Source organism: Borostomias antarcticus (genome assembly GCF_949987555.1).
Source record: "Borostomias antarcticus genome assembly, chromosome: 3".
NCBI classification, from domain to species: Eukaryota; Metazoa; Chordata; class Actinopteri; order Stomiiformes; family Stomiidae; genus Borostomias; species Borostomias antarcticus.
The window spans coordinates 3,680,308-3,703,073 of NC_140236.1; the positions used below are offsets into that span (position 1 = coordinate 3,680,308).

Genomic DNA, 22,766 nt, shown 5'->3' on the forward strand with positions numbered 1-22,766 from the left:
ACACTGTCCTATATCATTAAAAAAACAAGCTGAAAAGCCCTAAAAAAAAACAAGTACTGAATAATAATAATACTTTGTGTATGTAAATGTGATATTTTTTATTTTATTCTTAATTAAATTGTATTTTTAATACATTAGCAAAAATTCTTTAAAAGGTTTTTTCACATTGTCATTGTGGGGCATTGTGTGTACATTGATGAGGGAAAAAATTAATGTAATCCATTTTGGAATAAGGCTGTAACATAACAAAATGTGGAGAAAGTGAAGGGGTGTGAATACTTTCTGGATGCACTGTACATGCACGGAGTGCTTCACATAAAAATACACATAAAAGATAAAGATAGGAATCAAATAAAATACAGTGCAAAAATGGCAATTTAATAAAATATTGTACTAAAGAGATATACATTTAAAGAGAAAGAAAAGTACAGTATGGCTATTTTCTTTTATATATATATATTATTACTGTATTTTATTTTTCCTGCATTTTGTTTTAAATGTCATTTTTAGCATTTCATTTTATATGACCTTTTATGTGTTTCTTGCACTTTGTCTTGATGCTTTAATGTCTCATGTAAAGCACTTTGAATTGCTTTGTTGCTGAAATGTGCTATACAAATAAACGTGCCTTGCCTTCTACACTTTTGTGAACATGTTGAACAAACAATTACCTGTCAGAATCTTTGGGGAACTGGTGAAAGGCAAGCTCTGCACATGTACCCTGATAATCCTGACAATTTATTGCAGAACACTGTTTTTGTTTTTTCCAAGCTGATAGTCTTCATGTTGACCTGACTGGATGAATTTGGCAGCAGCTGACATAATGGCGGCGAATCTACGCGAGCGCCCTCTTTAGGCGGGTGCCAAAAATCACACAAGTGTCCCCTCTTGGCATTCTATACTCTTTGTGGCCCAGTGAGCCTGTTGTTCACAATGACGTCAGTAATTACAGCGCAATCAGGAAACTACACAGTTGACAGCTCGAGAGTTGGAGAGGGCAGTGGGAGCTAGCCAGCTAGTTAATGATAACAGGGCTGATACAGTCGAAAGGAACAGCCAACTAAGCAGATGGATAGGCTCTGATCCAACATTGGGTCCCAGTTCTTCGTGGCACGTCGTGAAAGTCTTAAGTTATAAGGTAATGGGTGATGCAATTAGCTAGCTAGTTAGCTAGCTAACGTTATTGGCTAACTTCGCTAGCTTGCATGCTTAAAGTAACGTTGACGTTAACACAGCTAACGCCAGTGCTAACTAGGCTTGTCGCTCGTTTGATATCTAGTGACATTGTTAATGCATATTTGATCGTTTATAAAATCAGAAGAATTTGGAACCCTAGTAGCACTAGCCGGGGTTCTAGAACGTCGAAGCTAACGTTCTAGGCAGGGCTGAACTCATTTTACCCACTTCTTGAAAATGAGACAGTTTGTTCACCTATTTTCTGATCAACTGTATTAATCGATGACAATCGACAGAGTTTACCAGCCTCTGTATACCACTACACCCCTGGTTATAGGTTGCGCATCGGTAGGTAAGTTGGCGCAGCAAATGACCAATAACGTTATACTAGCTAAGACTAGAACCAGACACAGCCTGGTTTATGGGCTGGGCCGGATTGTTTATCTTCTGGACTGGTTAGTAGGACGGAACCAGCTAGCCATGCCACTGAAATAGCTGTGAACCGAAATGACATGAAATCATTTCTGATAAATTAAGATTTATTTTTTGTCCAGGGTTCAGAATTAACACCCTCCAAGCGCCAGATGCGGGTATATTTTTCATTTGGCGTGTATGTTTTGGATGCCACCCGACACTTTGGCAGGTGACATTTTTTGCAACAAAATATCAGCATTGATGACTCGGTGCTTAACAAAATATCAGTCTTTGTGGATCATAGTACAGAAAACATCTTTGCAATAAAATACCAGTATTGACGCAGTGTGGGTAAGATCAGCCTTGGTGGCTCATACAGTGCAGTGAGCGCACAAGTGAATGTAGTGATGGAATAGATCACTTTTTGTGGATCTGCTTGTTGTGCATCAAACGAAACAAGCTGTAAAATTATTTGGGGGCCTGTCTCAAGCCTGCAAGGTACAGTTACTATGCTACTAATTGGCTAACATTTCTGTTGTGTTGACCGGTGAACCAACATATGTAGGCTATTCACAGCAAGCAAACTTGTCATCGAAATCTATGCTACGTTAGCTGACTGGGACTGTCTCGTGACAAGCTAACGTTAGCTAACTACTGTAACTAACTGTATTATGCCAGACAGCCAAACAAGCGTCACATTTATTTGAGATTCTGGCTAGAATCAGTATTGTGAAATATGTTTTAACAACTGGTCAGTTGATATGTTGCGCAGCAAACAAGCAGTACAATATCGTTAGGGCTAGTATGTTAGTACCAACACACGTGTGTGTGTGTATGTGTGTGTGAGAACTGTGTTAATAAAAGGTGGAGTTGATGGCTAGGGTTTAAAGGAATCCCATTCATACATTCATACATTGGCAACGTTAGCTAGCTTACCTTGTTGGTTTTGCAAGGAATTTTCGCAACAAGGTTTCTAAAAGTTGGCGATTCTACTATTGAAAGAGGTCGCATATCTTCGACAACATGCTCTGCTACAAATCTCCTTATGTCTCGTACTTTATATACGTAGATTGCACTTCACTATGACATTGTTGCCCTGGTCTTTGACCAACTCATGTCATCAAGTAATTGGAGCAGGCTATATCTATTTCGAAAAAGCTTGTTGCCATTGTGTTCTCATCGCGGGATACAGTATGCATTGTGTAGCTATGCACATTCCAGGCGAGCTGTGGTCACAAGTCAAAGTTGCAGCCTCTACTCCCTAGGCCCCACCCCCTCTGAACCTCTTTACCAATCATTCATCCACATCCTCCCCCGCTCCTGTGGTATCAAATGCCAGCAATCAACACAAACAATAAACTTCCTTCTCCCCATGCTCCAAGCCATAGCGTGGCGGTCTGTCTTTCTGTAACGTGGTAAAGCATTATTTTATATGACATAAAATAATGACCAAAAGACATATGACCAAAAGCAATATGTTAATGTAATGCGCTACACCCAACTATGCCATTATCCCTCCTCCACCAAACTTACAGTTGGCACAATGCAGTCAGGCTGGTAACGTTCTCCTGGCATTCGCCAAACCCAGCCTCGTCCATCAGACTGGCAGATAGAGAAGCGTGTCACGCCACACAACACGTTTCCACTGCTCCAGCGTCCAGTGGCGGTGTGCTTTACACCACTCCATCCGACGCTTGGCATTACGCTTGGAAGCTTGCGTGCAGTTGCTCGGCCATGGAAACCCATGTCATTAAGCTTCTGGCGCACAGTTTTTGTGCTTATTTTAATGCCAGAGGAGGTTTGGAACTTAGCGTTGGCGGGTTTTACGCACTATGTGCCTCAGCACTCGGTGACCCCGCTCTGTAACTTTACGTGGTCTGACACTTCTTGGTTGAGTTGCTGTGGTTCCTTAATGCTTCCACTTTGCAATAATACCACTTACAGTTGATCCTGGAATATCTATAGACATATCTATAGATATATTATATATCTATATATAGACATATCACAAACTGAACTGTTGCAACGGGGGCATCCTATTACAGTACCACGCTGGAATTCAGTGAGCTCTTTAGAATGACCCATTCTTTAACAAATGTTTGTAGAGGCAGAGTCCATGGCTAGGTGCTTGCTTTTATACACCTGTGGCAATGGGACAATGAAACACCTGGATTCAATTATTAAAAGATATGTCCCAATACTTCTGTCCATACAGTGTATGTTAATCTGGTGAGGTGACAGCTTTGTTTAAAACATTAAATAGTGTTCCTGACTGATTGTCTTGGGACTCTTACAAATTCACTAACGTTAAGTACATTTTAAGTAAGTTTAACTGATGATGTAACTGATTATATACTAATCCAGCCATATGCATTATTAGGAAAATTTGGAATGAATTATATGAACCAATTAATAGTAGTAGTAAGACTACTACCACACAAAGTAGGCTATACCAGATTGGAGATACTGTCTAGCCAATCATCTTGGTTGAACTTTGACTCATGTTTACATGTTATTTTCTTCTTCTCAGCCTGTTGAGATGGAGAGTGGAGAGCAGGTTGGAGTGGATGCTGTCCCCTACTGCTGTTCTACCTGTGACAGTGGGCAAACCCCCAGCCGTGGCTTCGCTATGTGTGGCAGGAAAACCCGCAGTCTGAGCACCTGCTCTGCCCTCGGCTCCTCAGAATTCAGGTATTGTACTTTTATAGTGGTATTTCTGTTACTAGGTTAAGGTTATTGCCACATTGCTCAGTGTGGTTTTTGGGTAGGTCTTTGCGACATGGTTTCTGGAACTGAATGTCATTGTTGCACCATCCTGAATATTTCAGCAAATCGAACTTAGGCAAGGCAAAGCAAGTTTATTTGTATAGCACATTTCAGCAACAAGGCAATTCAAAGTGCTTTACATGAGACATTAAAAGCATCAAGACTAAGTGCAACACATACTGTAAAAGGTCAGGAAATGCAAAAAATGACGTTTAAAACAAAATACAGGAAAAATAAAATACAGGAATAAAAGTTACAGTGCAGTGTATGAATAAATAATTATTTGATTTAATAAAAAAGCAGCGGCAAAAAGAAACGTAATTTGTAGAGTGCATTTCAATGTGCTTTACAATGAGCAATGGGGGGATGGAAATAGATCCTACCCCTAACTTTTCCAGGATTTCAGGATCTATAATCACAAGTTCAGGCTGTGTGTGTTTATATTTGTGTTTGTGTGTGATGGCAACCATCAGCTGAGCCTTCCTACAAGGATAAACGAGGTGAAAAGACAAGGGATTACCTAATTATTGTATCGGTCATCACACAGACATGGTCCACACTCTACAGGCTTAATCACTGTGGATAAGGAAGAAAGTAGATCTCACTTTTTTGTCAACATCCCTTTTTGTGAAAAGAAAAGGTTAACTCTCTCACTTGCAATATCAAGATCATCTTTTGAAATGTTGAATACCCAACAATATCGGTTGGCCACACAGAATTTCTCTCTCTAGTCTGGCTAGTGAATTTTTGTTTGTGCTGTCTGGCTAGTGAGTGTGGTGTTTATGAACAAGCCAGTAGCAGATGGTGAACTCATATAACTAAACTACTAATAGGATTTGCTAAACAGAGTCACGTGATATGGCCCTGGGGCCTATTTGAAGGGAGGGGAGGCAACCACATTGTGCAGCTCCATTAAAGCTTGAGGACTCATTCTGAGTATTTGGAAGTAACCTTTCATCCCCATTACAGTTAGCAATGTTTAATTAAGTTTGGAAACCATGAGTACACAATTTTCCATTGCCGCATCATCAAGCGGACACAGTTTTTGTCAGGTACTCATTAGCCTTGTAGTTCAAAGAGTTTGTGAATGTTTACATTGTTGTCCTTAGGCGTGTTCTGATTTTTATCAGTATTTCATCAGTATTTGCACGAGACCTTGACAAGACTTTACCTGTTTGAGTTGCATCTTACCTTTCGGTTAAAGTAAAGGTGTATATTGCTTTGATAAAATTAGATTTTAAATTTCAATTAAATTTAATTGAGACTAATTTCATTCTCTGTGAAACAGTCTCACACAGCCCCCCCCCCCAACATGTCTGGTTGTCCTCTGAGGGGTTTATAGGCAAATACAATTTAAATACGAAGTTATTTCAGTTATGAAAAAGAACAAAAAGAGTCTGTTGCTGCTAGATGTACCAAACCCATTCATTACTTTGCATATTGTATTTAAATTACTGTTCATATACACCAGGGGTGCCCACACTTTTTGGGCGGTGAGCTACTTTTAAAATGACCAGCTCATCAAGATCTACCACCCAAACCCCGCCCCCCGGCGGGCCCCTGCCTCACACCCCGGAACCCCCCGCCCTTCTGTCACTTGTCACTTAACATTGGCTAGGTTTTAATTCATGTGTCATTAAAGTCATATCTTAAAAGAAAAAATAATCCCATACTGAAAATAACATAACATTAATTAACACCTCTTGTGGTGCCAACAGAGAAATGCAGGTAGGGAGGGAGTGATAACCGGTCAAACGCTATTCTAGGTGCGCTGGCCTACAGCCATGCACAAAAAAACACTGCCTTTTGTGGTAGCAACATAGAACTGCAGGTCAACAACCCGACGGAGGGAGGGAGGGAGTGACAACTGGATATTTGCCATCTTTGGTGCGTCGCCACGCACAAAAATAACAACATACAACCGAAATAACAACATACGGCTACTGTTTCAAAATCAATTATTATTAATGATTAATCAAGCGGTGAAAGTGGAACGTTAACTTTGTTGTATATATGCCTTGCACAATCTTAACAGGTAACAATCAACTAATGGTCAGAACAGAGTGTCTTTAGCCTGCTTACATGACTCAATCACAGCACAATACACTCTGCTGACTTGCACTGAATGGATCAGTCAGGGTTGCAGAATTCGGGCTTTTTTGAGTTTCTGATTGATTTTGCTGGGCTACTATCAGCTGTCAGCTACACATACAAGACTAAACAATGATGAAATCAGCCCACACATGATTCAATCATTAAAACGCTCAGCTAAACTGCAGGTCACCCTTGTAATCTACAAAGTAGCAGGAGGAAAAAGTTGCTCATTTGGACAAAAAGAGAGGTGATGAGACTGCTTATCTCTGCACACGCAACTTCAACACGCATCATCAAGTCGCCTTTTAATGGCTTTTCTTTTGAATGGCTGGAGATCTACCAGCATAGAGATCTACCAGCATAGAGATCTACCAGCATAGAGATCTACCAGCATAGAGATCTACCAGCATAACCTCTGAGATCTACTGGTCAATCGCGATCGACGTATTGGGCACCCCTGATATACACAGATTGGCAGCCTTAAATTATTCATTTTAAATGTGTTCATGCTTAACAAGTTTTGAGAAGCACAGAGATTAGTATTATTTTCTGACATATGAGTGACATATATTGCTTTTTCTCTGTTTTCTTCTAGGCGAAATCAGTCTCTTCATGGACCAAGCCCGGTGACCACCTTTGGACCGAAAGCATGTATGCTACAGAATCCACTTGCCATTATGTAAGTTGGACTCAAAAAAATTTTTTATGTTTACATTTACGTTTACTGAAGGGATCAGGCAGGTTCAGCCAGGGTTGCATAATCCTGACTTTTTTTCAGGTTTCTGATTGATTTTGCTAGACTATCAGATATCAGCTACTGTGCACATACAAGCCTGAACAATAATGGAATCAGCCCACACATAATGAATTCATTAAAATACTCAGCTGAACTGCAGTACAAAAGGTCACACCTGTAATATACAAAGGAGCAGGAGAAAAAGTTGCACATTTGGACAATACATGACTGCTTGCCTGCGCACACGCAACTTCAACGTGCGTCATCAAGTCACCTTCTCTTGTGGCTTTTCTTTTGAATGGCTCGAGATCTACCAGCATAGAGATCTACCAGCATAGAGACCTACCAGCATAGAGACCTACTAGCATAGAGATCTACCAGCATAGAGACCTACCAGCATAGAGATCTACCAGCATAGAGATCTACCAGCATAGAGATCTACCAGCATAGAGATCTACCAGCATAGAGACCTACCAGCATAGAGATCTACCAACATAGAGATCTACCAGCATAGAGATCTACCAGCATAGAGATCTACCAGCATAGAGATCTACCAGCATAGAGATCTACCAACATAGAGATCTACCAGCATAGAGATCTACGAGCATAGAGATCTACCAGCATAGAGATCTACCAGCATAGAGATCTCCCAGCATAGAGATCTCCCAGCATAGAGATCTCCCAGCATAGAGATCTACCAGCATAGAGATCTCCCAGCATAGAGACCTACCAGCATAGAGATCTACCAGCATAGCCTCTGCGACCTACTGGTCGATCGTGATGGACGTATTGGGCACCCCTGCTGTAGGGAGATGACCACAGCCCTTAACCCCAGTTACCACCCCCCTTCCAGAGGGACATTATCAGGCACCCTCACACCTGCTTGGCATGCAGCTGAAAAGAGAAACATAGGTGAGCTTGCCAATGTGTCAGAAGTAGCCATAACCAGCAATGGCTGGACAAGTATCACACAGGATCACACTATATTACAGTGATGGTCCAATATGTAAATGTAGGCTAACTGAGACAGAAAGTCAAAGACAAATGGGCCATTGACATTTTTGGAATACCTCCTTGTCAACAACATGACTCGTCAGCACACAAATACTCAGCTGGCGGTCTCTCTTGTATTTCCATGTATTCTGAATCTTCTAGACTCCTAGGAAGTCTGACTTCCCATGCATGAAAAATCACCAAACATTGCACATAGGTCCAGTCCTATGCCAGAAGTCCTCAACTGGCATTGTGGGCCAATAGTCCTGATGGTGGCGCTACAGCAGCCGTCTAGAGTTTAAAACGTTAAAAAAATCATAACAAATCAGCCGTTTGTGCTCACTTTGCAACCACCACCAAACTGTAGGCCCAAGTGAGCAGAAACTGCCATATGCTTTGAGCTGGCAGGAATTAAGTCCATTACTCTGTTTTTCCCAAAAACTGTAAAACCCGACTCCTCCCACATTTTTTTGTCAATTGACACCCCAATTGCTACAGTACATCTTCAGACTCCCCCACAAACGATCTTCACCGATTTTTGAAATATCAAAAAATTGAGCCCACAGCGCATCAAAATGTTTTACTGTAAATAGCACTGTATGCAAATACTGCTAATACTTGCTCAATAAATCTCCAATGTTCATGAAAAAATGACAAAATGTTCATGACATGGTAGATGTAGTGTGAACATTTTCAGAATTTTATTTCAAAAACGGTATTTTTGACAGTATTTTGTCTTCTTCCTCCTTTTCTACATCATGTACACTTCCCCATAGTTTCTTTGTATTGAGGCAACCCAGGAGACAGGGAAGACCACAAATGGCAGTGGCACACAGAGACAACGGAAGCAAGTTGCAGAAAATAGCCAGAGGTTGTCTCTTTAATAAAGTTAGTGCTGCTAAATGACAGATCTCAAACAAACAGAATCCACAGATGAGTCAGCATGCTGTCTGCCTCACCCCTCTTCTCCCACTATTAGTCACAATACTATTCTCTATAGGTAGCAATTTTAAACTAGCCTGTGCTTTACATAGATGTCTGTTGTAGGCAACAGTTTATTTATATAGCACATTTCAGCCACAGGGCAATTCAAGGTGCTTTACATGAGACATTAAAAGCATTAAAACAAAAAGCAAGACATTATAGACATTTAAAACAAAAGGCAGGACAAATTAAAAGCATTAAAACAGTTTCTACAATCAGGTACTTCAAAGAAGGGAAAGAATCCAAAAATATGCTCAGATCAGAAGAGTCAACATGAAGTAAAAATAGTCATTCTCAGGATAGAATAGAATAAGAGGACATTTGTTTAGAAAAGAAAGAAAAGCAAATCGTCCCTTTTTTAGTAACATTAACAGCCCACTGCAAATACTCCAGCTGTGACTGTTCACTAACGCACACATGTGACTGATCACTAACGCACACACGTGACGGACTCATTCATTGCTAGTTTCCCCGGTTGCCCTCTAGTCTCTCAACTTCAAGTAAACTGACTGACTGAGTGCACGTCTAACCAGGAAGTCTAACCAGGAAGTCTAACCAGGAAGTCTAACCAGGAAGTCTAACCAGGATGTCTAACCAGGAAGTCTAACCAGGATGTCTAACCAGGAAGTCTAACCAGGAAGTCTAACCAGGAAGTCTAACCAGGAAGTCTAACCAGGAAGTCTAACCAGGAAGTCTAACCAGGACGTCTAACCAGGACGTCTAACCAGGACGTCTAACCAGGACGTCTAACCAGGACGTCTAACCAGGACGTCTAACCAGGACGTCTAACCAGGACGTCTAACCAGGAAGTCTAACCAGGAAGTCCAACCAGGAAGTCCAACCAGGAAGTCAAACCAGGAAGTCTAACCAGGACGTCTAACCAGGACGTCTAACCAGGACGTCTAACCAGGAAGTCTAACCAGGACGTCTAACCAGGACGTCTAACCAGGACGTCTAACCAGGACGTCTAACCAGGACGTCTAACCAGGAAGTCTAACCAGGAAGTCTAACCAGGACGTCTAACCAGGACGTCTAACCAGGACGTCTAACCAGGACGTCTAACCAGGAAGTCTAACAAAAAGCAAGTCATTATAGACATTTAAACAAAAAGCAGGACAAATAGAATACAGGAATAAAAGTTACAGTGCAGTATACTGATAAACATAGCTCCTCTTAGAAAGCAGTGGCAAAAAGAAAAGTCTTAAGGCTTGTTTTAAAAGAACCAAGAGTTGCAGTTGTACCTAATAACCAGCTTGCGGTTTTACTGTAGTTATACGTTGTGAGATGTTGGTAATAAAATCTCTGTTTGGGATTAGTTGTATATTTGCTGGGTAGATACTTTAGTCTCCTCACAACGTTGGGCTAAAAATAAGCAGGGGGATTGTTGACATGACAAAAACACATACACTACAAGGACTGAATTTAGTTGAATTTAGACTCACTTTTACAGGAGGACTTCTGATTTTCTTTATCCGTATTGAACTTCAGACTATATGAATAACCCAGCAATTCAGTCTGTTAGTTTGTCATCAGTCTCATGATTGTCCCCCACCCAGGACTTTAGATCGACCTGTGTACTGTATGTTCGTTCGTTCGTTCGTTCGTTCGTGTGTTCCTTCATTTGATCGTCCACTAGGTGGCACATGGCCATGTTTCCCATTGTCAAGTACATTTTGCTTTGTACATTAAAAAATATGCTTAGTATCTCAGTAAAAGTATAGTCTTTTCTGCTCAGAGACCCATTTACTTTCTAAATCCACAGAGTTCAGAGCTTGAGCTTTTAGTAGCTCTTTTGGGGCTTCTTCTAAATGTTAGGTTCTAAATGTTCTCTTAGCTTAGTATCGAGGTTAGGTGCATTATGGGTACAATTATCATTAGTTGTAGTTGTTATATTTTAAAACATACAGTAGATCATATTACACTTTAGGTACAGTAGTTTGATCATGTTGGATAGCGCAAAGATGTGTTTGGCTAGGTCATATATGTCCAACCATGACAGTTAGTCATGCCGTTAGGTGTGGAGTCTGTGGGGTTTGGTTGTGGAATGCACTACAGCGCTCCCTACTTCTGCGATCGATGTTTGGGTCGCCTACTGTATGTGTTTAGAGGCTCACACTTCGGAGGTTATGAGGATCTCTGAACCACACAGGCGTATGAAGCAAGGTTATTATAGTTAACGAAAACTAACTAAAAAACTAAAACTAGGTGTGAAAAAACATTTTAGTTAACTGAAATAAAAATAAAAACTAGACTTTACAAAAAAACGATAACTAACTAAAACTGTATTGTGTGTTACTAAACTAACTAAAATAAACTAAAATTGAGAAAATGTCCTTAGTTTTAGTCTTTTTCATTTCATACATTAGCCTAATATTTTGGGTGGATATGTACTGTAATCTATATCCTCCATTTTTTCTTAGCCGTGCCCCTGCGCAGAAGTAACCTGACGTGCGCCAGATGGCTTGTTTCACACGGAGTGAAACAACGTGAGCTCGCGAGATCAGGATAGTCTCATGAGGCTAGCACAGAAGAAAAAAAAAAAGAAAACTAATAAAAACTAAACTAAAACTAAGCATTTTCCAAAAATAAAAACTAAACTAAACTAGCAAACCTCCTTTAAAACTAATCAAAACTAAACTGAAATTGAAAACAAAAAGTTAAAACGATAAAAAAATAAAAACTAATGACAAAAGCAAAACTATTATAACCTTGGTTTGAAGCCCAGCTTTGCAAAGCTTCACTCACCGGTGCTCACGTTTCACGTTCGTTGGCTAAGAATGCGCTTTGAACAATGCACTCCAGAGGGAACGAGCGTCTCTTGGAACGAGAAGCAGAGCTAGTTAGTTAGTTAGTTTCTTTTATTAATCCCCAAGGGGTGAATTGAGTGCCACCATCGTACAAAAACACACAACACAACATACTGTACAACATACAACACAGCACAAAAGGGCTTTTCACACTGTACTTAGCCCAGGGCTAAACACATTTTTAGAACCTTCTTAACCCCAGGCTAAGAAAGCTTTCACACTGGCACAATCCTGGCACATTCGAAAGTTGGCTGACCCCGACTTTAGCCTAGGGCTTGCTGGCCCTGCTCTGGAGGGGTTAAAAGGCGCCAGTGTGACGGGGCTAAAGTAAACAATGGACTTTGCATCACGTTTTTGTTGTTCAATCACACAACTTTTTCACGTCATTACAGTAGGCACTAGGCAACCAAAATCGTTTTAGCTACACTACTTAAGGCAACACCATAGCTATCTAAAACAACAATAATATGGCCATAAAAAGATTTTAAAAGATCAAATTGATCGCAGGTGGAAACAGCAATGTTTCTGAGTGGTCGGAAAAGTAAGTTCAGAACAAACTAATGTTGCTGCTTACTCTTAATGAATAGGCTAGTCACACGTCATTCGAATGTAAATACATTAGTATTTACGTACATTAGTTGTGTGTTCCAACAGACATTTAACCCAGGGCTAGTAGAGCTGCAGTGTGAATCATATAGTCCTTGGCTTAGGTTAACTCTGGCCCTCCAGAATACAGGACAATAAAGCACATCTCAAGGCAATGTAGGCAGTAGATGGAGAACACAGACATGACAAAGACGTTCATTAAAGAACTTCACAGCAGCAGGTACAAAGGACTTCACAAATCAGTAGAGCACTTAGGCATCACAAGAGCGAATGAAACTCAGTGGACAGAAGCTACAGTATGTGTATCACACCACACTGAATCCTTTGTTTTACCTACAAACGGTCAGACATTTCACAAATGCAGGAACAGTACAATGCATCTGCTTCACGTTGCCACGACGCAAGCGAAAAAAACTGACTGGTGCACATTGTGACAATTGAGTCATTTTCTGGATTTCCAGAATTGAAAGAAAGCGCTCAGGTGCTCTTCTGCTTTTCACACAGTTTAGAGCGCGTATGCACATAAAATGAATAACACAACATTTCATTTATTCCTGAAGAAAAGATCATGTTTCCACTCCATTGCCACAAAGGGACATGCATCATGGGTGGGGGACGACATGTTTACTGTGTACTTGTTTTCAAGTCGTTTCCTACGGCCTTTTGGGAACCAGCTACACTGGTTAATTGTTTCCTTGTCTGTGGAAGGGCGTTGTTGTGAAACTGCCCACGTGTGATTGGGATGGGCTTTTTGTGAGCAAAATAGAGAGAGATACTGAGAAGATCCACGCCGAGAAAGATGCACACACAATATTGGCAAGGTCAATTAAGTTCTTGTCAGAGTTGCCATCTGCTTTGTATTCATCTGCCACAGAGCTCTGTGATACCCTATAATCTTAATTAAACATATTTCTAGAATGTGTTAAAGGTCAATAGCAACTCTTTTTTGTTAACCCATACTACTATAGTCAATAAATCACCCTTTTTAGTAATGAGAATCAATATTATACAACATGAGCAAACAGTAAAATCTGTTTCTATTAATGACATTTTGGTGTTACGGTAAATTGTTCAATGGTATTGGCAGGTAGTAAACCTATGCTGGGAAACGCCCAAATTCTTCCCCAGTATTATGACACACCTTACCAATGAGGAAGACTTTATTTCTCTGAAAGGGGCGTGTCCCTTGTGGAAGTGTGGGCTGGTCTAGGAGAATGCCATCCTCCCAGCTCTGTCTTACGATGAGGGAGAAGCTTTGGTCACCAGCAGAATGCAGAGAGAAGATTTAGCGTTAAGACCCTGTGTGTGTAAATCTTGACACAAGTCAGCCTTGGAAGAACTGTGACTTCCTCGCTAGTTTTGATTGAAGGCAGCTCATTGGAAGATTTCCTGCAGAATTATTACCGCTGTAGTAAGTTGATAATGAAGAATTTTAATTGAACGTGAGATATGAGGGCAGAATGAGACGTTTTGTTGGATATAGTGTAATTTGTAGACTGAAGGGTAGTAGGTAGGGCTGAATTAAGCACAAAGAGTGCTCACTCCATCCACCCTGGCTTGAAGACACACTAGCATCACATGCAGACAGCCATGAAATTCAACCAATCTTGGCACCAGCAAGGTCCAGGGAACAGTGGCAACCTGCTGTGGAAATGGTGAGAACTTTCTTGTCTTATTGTACGTCTGGAAGGGGGTTTCTCGATGCAGGGAATAATAATAATAACAATAATAATTAACTAGCAGCACTCAATTGATACTGTAGCAGTTCGAGGGAAGTCGCCAGAGGCGAGTTCCCTGAAAGTCTTGTAGTAAGATTGTGACCTTAATTCTATGCTGCTCTACACAACCCATTATCTTCTATGACATGACTGCAATTTATGGTCTTTGTCAGGACACAGCCTTTGTTTTATTTGTTATATTTGTTTAACAAAGGCTGTTTTTAGCTGTAGTGCCAGCACCTAGGATAACTGTTTTATGTATCACTTTGGGATGTGAATTGGCAGTGTTTTTTGCATTAGAATATAGCCTAGTGCAACCTTAAACCACAACTCTAAAAAGAACGATGAAATGTTCGGTTTTTAAGGAACTTGCATTAACTAGTTTTGTGACATTCTGAAAGTAACCTATTGAGCTGCGGCACGTAGCGCATTTTTGCCTTTAGTGAGAGTCACAATGAAAGCATGGAGTCATGAGTTTTTGCTGTGTCTTTGTTCTGTCATGTTTTAATACAAGCCCTCCTCTGACCATTAGTTGTAGCAGCCCTGTCTCACCAACACAGACAGCTCAGCTGTTTACAGACATTGCATCACAGCGTGCTACAAAGGTTGAGGATATGTATCGTAACTATGATTAGTACTCAATCAATTAATCAATCAAAGCTTTACTCGACACAACCTGAGAGAAATGGGTAACCTGGCCGGCTTATCAAGGCTTTTCATGGTGGGCTTTCATTTGGAAAACTGTTTTTTACAGGCATTCAATATCACTATCACCATGAGATTATAGATAACCCCAAAATGTGCTGTAATCTTATGGCAGAGGCCTATCGTATTGCTTACCATCATTTTGTGACTGTGTGCCCGTACACGTTAACCCATGGGACGATTCTGTGAATTGACCTTAAATCGTGCTGGGTCACTTGCATAAAAGAAAAGGGAAGCCCTATTGTTGAGTGAGATAATGCAGCAACTCTCCCAGGTAGAGGGATGCTGGAAAATACGGAAGCTAAGTTGACCTCTCTTCAGTATTTCTAATATGGAACCCATCCATAGCATTTATTTTACATAACAGCAGTTCCATTTCATTGATATGGCTGTTAAATCGGTGTTGAACCCAGCAGTTACCCAAATGAGTACCATTATCAGTGACGAAATTTAAAGAACAGTTTGTTCCTTGTAATAGTCCTTGTTTTATAATATCTGTTGCACGATTTTGTATGTGCTGTGTTACAGATAAAGGCCATGTGTAACCACTAAGTCTATATGGGCAGATAATGCCTGACATCAGTGTTGTGTAATGCTAGATTATAATACCTGACTCAGGTTCCCGGGCTGCTGTTTAGAAATCAGAAATATTTGATTGATCTTTCAGTCGGCAGTGGGAAAGTTGAATTGCTTGTGTGCGTCTGCCTTGCTTTCTTTCATCCCTTTGGTCCATCCCTTCTTTAGATAGATAGATAGATAGATGGATAGATGGATAGATGGGTAGATAGATGGGTAGATCGATCGATCCTGAGTTGACCACTGGCCCTGTTACACTTTCTCTGTGCTACTAGACTGTAATGGGTTCCCTTTATTTAGCCCTGGTCCTTGTCCTGGCCCAGCTGGACAGTGAGCCAGCACTTGCCTAAGCCCCAGCCTCTAATTGGATAGGGGATGTGACTTCAGCAGTAAGGCATGTTATCCAACCAGGCAAAAACAAACAGCAGGTACAGTAGCTTCGGTTAGCTCGCTACAAGACCCAGCTAACAACACAGACATTTATGAATATGCTACAGTGTAGCGTATTCATAAAGTGTAGAGTGCTCACCAAAACGAAAGCAGGCCTCCACAGATCACAACCTTACATTCTACTTTAAAATAATCACCTGTTAGTACAGTACAATATATCACTTTTTGCTTTTTTATTTTATTGATTTTATATGTTTGACCTACGCCTAATTATGGGTGAAAATCTCCGGCGGTCTATCCATCTGTACAGGCACATCCAGGACCCGGCCAGTCAAAGACTGACATGGAACAAGCCTCCTAAAAGTGTCCTTGTCATCAAGAAGATCCGCGATGCCAGTCTTCTACAGCCTTTCAAAGACCTCTGTGTGTTTCTCACTGAGGTATGAGGAAGGGCTGTGTGGCCAATGGCATCACATTCTGGAAATACCTGTGATTGTTCAACCATACAGTACATGTGTGCGCGAAATGCGCTGGAGACTGTATAACCTGTTAACCTACACAAGTGCGTTTGCTGTTGTAGCTGAAAAACATGGTTGTTTACGTGGAGACGAAAGTTCTGGAGGACCCGGCCATTGCAGCCGATGAAAGCTTTGGGGCTGTCATCAAAAAATTCTGCACCTTTAGAGAAGGTATGGAACATGTCTGAATGGTTGTAGTTTAAGGTAGCAGTTTCATATTATGAGTATTCCCTTGATAATGCTTGTGGTCGACCCCTCAGATCTTGATGACATCTCCAATCGAGTGGACTTCATCATTTGTCTCGGTGGAGATGGAACCTTACTTTACGCATCTTCTCTCTTTCAGGTATGCAATTTCTGGATCTGTCATCTTTTGATGAACTACCAAGGCTGAATTCTACTGTAGTTTACCAACTGGTTGTGTACTGCTTAGCAGATCATGTACACTCTGTGTGTGTGTGTGTGTGTGTGTGTGTGTGTGTGTGTGTGTGTGTGTGTGTGTGTGTGTGTGTGTGTGTGTGTGTGTGTGTGTGTGTGTGTGTGTGTGTGTGTGTGTGTGTGTGTTCTAACTTGGTGGGCTGCCGTGTCTTTTCAGGAGAGCGTTCCACCAGTCATGGCCTTCCACCTGGGCTCTCTGGGCTTCCTCACGCCTTTCAACTTTGACACCTACCAGTCTCAGGTCACCCAAATCATCGAGGGTATGTTGACCAAGTTTCACAACAGGAGGGTGCCCTCTTATCTATACTGTATACTGGGTTATTTACCCAGCACAGATTGAGAGAGCATTTCCAACCACTAGTTTAACCATTTTGCGCTAATGTAACCCTTTTGTGCCAGGATTGTTCTGATGTGTGTTGTGTGTGTGTGTGTGTGTGTGTGTGTGTGCAGGTAATACTGCCATCATCCTGCGTAGTCGTCTGAGAGTGAGGGTACTGAAGGAGACCAGAGATAAGAAGACCAGGGTGGATGAGAAGGGCGTCATCATCACCAATGGCGACAGCGAACCCGGCCGCAGAGCCGTGCAATATCAGGTGAGCTACACCCGACATCAGGGACCTGATGACCCCTAGATCAGACACTAGGTGGTCAGAAAGTTTCTTAAAGTTAAATATGATTTGATCTGCTTAAACTAGTCACCCAACGTTTAGCACATTACTGCAATCCATTTTCCGAAGTAAAGCTAACGTTAAAAGATGCATTTTCACGTTTTACTTGCATTTCGAGTTGAACGTGATGGCTTCAAAAGCTATTTTTAAATTGTTCCCTAGTTGTGCTGACAAACTCGCCCCGGTTAGTTTCAAATAATTTTCAGTGGTTATTATTTTCTTTTTAACCCTCTCTACAGTCTATACGCCAATGGTCTGTCTTCCTGTTTACATGGTAGCCGTTGCTGGGAATGCTGGGTAGAGAAAATAATATAAAATAAAAACTACTGAAAGTTATTTGGGTGACTAGTTTAAGGAGATCAAATCATATTTAGACCGGTATGGTCCTTTTAAGGACCCTTAGACTGGCTTTTGTACGAGGTAGTATCCACCTTTTGGTTGGTTATTTTAGTGCTCTGGCTCCAGACGAGCACAGGCGAGCACCAGATAAAGTCTTTGAGGTTTAGAAATGCTTTAAACCCAGGTCTGTTCCCATCATGGTGACTTGGCACATATCCGTCAAAAGACCTCTGTCGTCACTCTGTGGTCGGACTGGCTGTATACTGTTACAAAAGCTGATGACTCACACGTGATGCATTTACACAGTAGGTTTCTCCCCAGTTCCATGGCGCCATAGGCAACTTCCTTTTAGGTGCCTGTGAGTAAAGTAGCTCTCCCTCCCTCTGTCTGACAGGTGTTGAATGAAGTAGTAGTGGACAGAGGCCCATCCTCCTACCTCTCCAACGTTGACCTCTTCCTGGACGGACACCTCATCACCACAGTCCAGGGAGACGGTGAGTGATTGTCAACTGGACCTCCTGCCAGAAATTCCAGACTTTCAGACGATAAATATTAGCCTGTCCCTAATCAATACAGGTGCATCTCAGAAAATGAGAATATTGTGGAAAGATAATTATTTTCCGTAATTTAATTAAAAAACTTTCATATATTATTACACATGAAGCGAAATATTTCAAGGCTGATTGCCTCCATGCCGCGCTCCACGTTGATGCAGTAATTTGTGCAAAAGGAGCCACATTTATACACCAAGTATTGAGTGTATAAATAAACATACTGAACATACTGTACAATCATAAAGATTGAAACAAAAAAGGCTTGAAATATTTCACTTTGTGTAATGGATCTAGAATACATGAAAGTGTCACTTTTGGAATTAAATTACGGAAAACAATGAACTTTTTCCACAATATTCTAGTTTTCCCGGATGCACCTGTATTCTAGTTGCCCCGATGTTCCATGCCCTGGTCCTGTTGCTCTCTGCTTCAGTGGTACGCGGCACATGCACTGTTACAACCCACACAGGTAGAGTTGCGGATAGGAAAAAGTTTAGTCCCAGCTCTAGTGTCTGCCCTTCACTTCCTGGAAAGGCACTTCATGGAAAAGTTTCAGAGCTTATTGCAGTGAATTGATATTTCACTCGGGTGCCAACTAACGTACACGCTTTGTAACTAGCCCTGATGAAGGCCCCATGGCCAAAACATGTTGGCTGTTTTATTTTATTCTGTTCTAAGATGAACTAGCCGATAATTAAAGCTTTTTAATCAAGAAGAGTTTCATCAGAGATCAAAAAGATGAATCCCATGTTTTCCCTGACATCCAAAGAGCACCTTTGCTACTTTTACTACAAGAAAGCCGAAGCCCTCCTTTCCATTCATATAACGTACACGTATTTTGGATTTCATCGCTGTCAACAGCCAACTGCCGAAGTAGTGACTGTATGTGCGTGCGTGTGGGTGTGTTTCAGGTGTAATAGTATCCACTCCCACGGGTAGCACGGCGTACGCAGTGGCGGCCGGGGCCTCTATGATCCATCCTAACGTTCCCGCCATCATGATCACGCCCATCTGTCCTCACTCGCTCTCCTTCAGGCCCATTGTTGTGCCCGCTGGGGTGGAGCTCAAGGTGAAAACGTACATCTGTACATAGGATCACACAAACATAGTCTCAAACCTGCATACCGATACTACATACATCTCCATTTTAAATCCCTTTACACAACACTTAAAAGGCCTCACTGCTATTACCATATCATTTGTTCATACATTTTAAGAATGTGGAGTGTCATTTAATGCAATTACACCAAACATTATTTTTCTCACAACACCTGCATACTTACCTGACTGAACATGCTTACCCATAATTCCTTGTCTCACTCAGATCATGTTGTCCCAAGATGCCAGAAACACAGCGTGGGTGTCCTTTGACGGGCGAAAGAGACAAGAGGTCTGCCATGGAGACAGGTACAAAAAAAAACTTTACTCCCCACGGGTCATCGCAACTCACAAACATGATCGAGCAGTATGAGCTGAGCCCTGGTGACATAACTCCATTGATTGACCTGTTGGGTAGATTTTCCAATTGTCGAAGGAGAAATCTCTTCCTTGATGCTCAAAAAGAACTTTAATAGATGTCAAATGCCAAGCGCCTACTTTGTTTCCTTCTTCATTGTGTTGTGTTAAATACCTGGAATATTTGTGTCGTCGCCCGCATGGAACAGAGCGTGACTTTTGTTCTTTTCCTTTATGCTCAAAGGGAACCAGCTTTAAATGATGTCAAGTGCCACGTGTTCACTTTGCTTCCTCCTTCGCATGGAACATTTCCACCCCCCCCCGACTCGCACCGAGCTGACTGTGACTTTTGCCATCTTTTGTTGTTTCGTCTTTTCCCCTGCAGCATCACTATCACTACATCCTGCTTCCCTGTTCCTTCTATCTGCTTCCGGGACCCGGTGAATGACTGGTTCGAGAGTCTGTCCCAATGTTTACACTGGAACGTGAGGAAGAAGCAGAACTACCTCATCTCGGAGGAGGATGAGTTCTGAGGCGGAACTCTGCTCTGGGATGCGAATTGGAGAATGCATTGACTTCTGTAAGGCTGATTCTATCTGGGTCAATTGCAAAGAGTCATCAGATTCAGATTCTCAATTGCATTATTGCTACAGGATCCCTAACGATGTTTTCCTCATTTTCTTTACCATTTTTGTTTTTAGTTCATCACTTGGCAGACACAAACCGTCTATTCTGCCTTTTGATGAGGAAAATGTCAATAGGATTTCGTCACCGCTGAACTCAAACTGCAAATCAGTTGGAGTGAGAAGTGAGACCAGGTAATACGTGAAGATGGTGATGATCTAAAGACAAGACCAAGAGCTGAACTCCTGACAGCACTCATCATTATCGACCTGGGTGTGGGAAAGGATTTGTTGTACTGGAACGTTGCATCTTGTATTCGGCTGTCAGGCGCAAACCTCTCCACCACTTAAACGATCACTGTTGTTTTTCAGAAGAGCAAATGGCTGAAAGATTAACAGATGTAATGACAAGATTCTCCCTAATCTAATCATCATTATCATGTTCATCAAGACCAATGTTCAATTCACGCTTTTCAGTAATGATTGGTTTTTGGTTTTATACAAACCCCTTATAGAAAAAAGAGAAGTACTTCAGGAATAACATGAGCATTGTATCCACTCAGCAATAATGATGTAAGTTTATTGTGCCTTAAACACCTAATTATTTTATAAAAAATCAAATTTTCTAAGGTTTACATCCTGCATCTTTTTTATTTTCTTATTCACAACCATGTCTTAGTGCAGGAGTATCATTCACATTTTCTCAGTATTCCTCCTTGCAGTCTCTGCAGCATCTACAAAACATTTGTTATTGTTATAAGGACCCCAGGAAGAATAGCCGTAGCCATGCTGCAGCTAATGGTGGATCCTAAATAAACAAACACACAAACAAACATTTGAGAGGCTTGAACATTGTCAACAACCAATGTGTCACCTTTTACAGTATGAAACGTCAAAGACCGCATGAAAAGAGAATGTAAGGACTACTATACATTCCAGAGCATAGGAGAGCACACCGCTGATGTCTTCAAAGCCTCTCTTATGAAGCCATGGCTGGTCTGCATCTTAGTCTCTCAGTACATAAACAGGGTACAAGTTGGATATCGTCGTCTGAAGCCCAGGCAGGCTGTTACTATTGTAAAGTGAATGTGATCCTGCAGAATCTAGCACGGTAGCACCTGCTGTATCTTACATAAGGTGTCAGGCTGTAATCCGAGTATGTATGACAATGTTGTATTTGTAAGACTGAGGTTTTCAGTCCAAGCCGAAAGCTTCATACCCTACTAAGCCAGTATGGTATCTAAGAGTTTACCTTACCCTATCTAGAGTTTACCCTACGACTAGAATTTGGTTGCATTGTAGATCAACAGGAATAGAAGTATTTTTATTTTCATCTGATAAGATGTAATAATTCTGTATATTATTACATACACTAAAAATGGGCTAATGCTAATAAAACTAATTTACAAGCCAGTAAAATATCTAGAAAACTGGTGAATACTAACGGACCACACTCCAAGCGGACCAGTGTTCATTCAACTCATTTCTGAAATAAATCATTCCGTTAATTCCCATTACATACAGTATAGGATGGTTTAATTGAAGCTATTTGGATATAGCCTATATGTTTATTAACCAATTTATACTGTCACTGTTATTAAAACGTATTTGGTACTTTTTTGTATGTTCATATATGATTCTCTTACGGTCTTCAGAAGTTAGTTTCTCTAAATTGTACATTTTGTTAAGGTTGGGAAAAAAACAACCTCTTACAATAGAATTTGGTGTATAATCATTTTTTTTCTTTGCTATTAACTCTTTCTCTTAGTAATTAAGGGATGGTTAACTTCACTTTTGGCAGTTTGATTATTTTTTAAAATGTTTGTCTCTATGTGATATTATACGTGCTCCTTCAGAACAGGAAGTAGATCTCTTGACCTGTGCCCCGTCTTCTGGACTTGAGGCATTTGTGGACTTTGCCTTACAAACCTGTCTAAATATCATGAAGAAACTAGTTATTACACTGAATTAGTGCAGGTTAGTGCACACTTCCCCATGGCTATACCTTTGTGGGAGAAAGACATCTGTTTCTATGAAGCTTTGTCATGTCTTCTCACTTCAACTGTTTTGACTTTTTAATGGTAAGATTGTAAATATTATTTCTGAAATGAATTCTGCTATTTTTCAAGAGCACTTTAATAAACAAAGACGACATATTACTTGTTTTTGTTTTTTTTTCAATATGAAATGTTAATATTTTAAGGTG

At 41.0% G+C, this 22,766-nt stretch overlaps 1 protein-coding gene across 1 annotated transcript; it reads left to right on the top strand.

Moving 5' to 3' along the window:
* The first annotated feature begins 1,000 nt into the window (after positions 1-1,000).
* nadka (NAD kinase a) lies at positions 1,001-22,704 on the top strand. Its single transcript, XM_084436469.1, has 13 exons — positions 1,001-1,138; positions 4,121-4,281; positions 7,046-7,129; positions 16,276-16,405; positions 16,546-16,654; positions 16,744-16,829; positions 17,079-17,181; positions 17,372-17,514; positions 18,323-18,422; positions 19,394-19,551; positions 19,807-19,889; positions 20,323-20,517; positions 20,639-22,704. The coding sequence occupies exons 2-12, from the start codon at positions 4,130-4,132 to the stop codon at positions 20,468-20,470; spliced, it is 1,296 nt and encodes a 431-aa protein (XP_084292595.1). The 5' UTR covers positions 1,001-1,138; positions 4,121-4,129; the 3' UTR covers positions 20,471-20,517; positions 20,639-22,704.
* Positions 22,705-22,766: the final 62 nt, after the last annotated feature.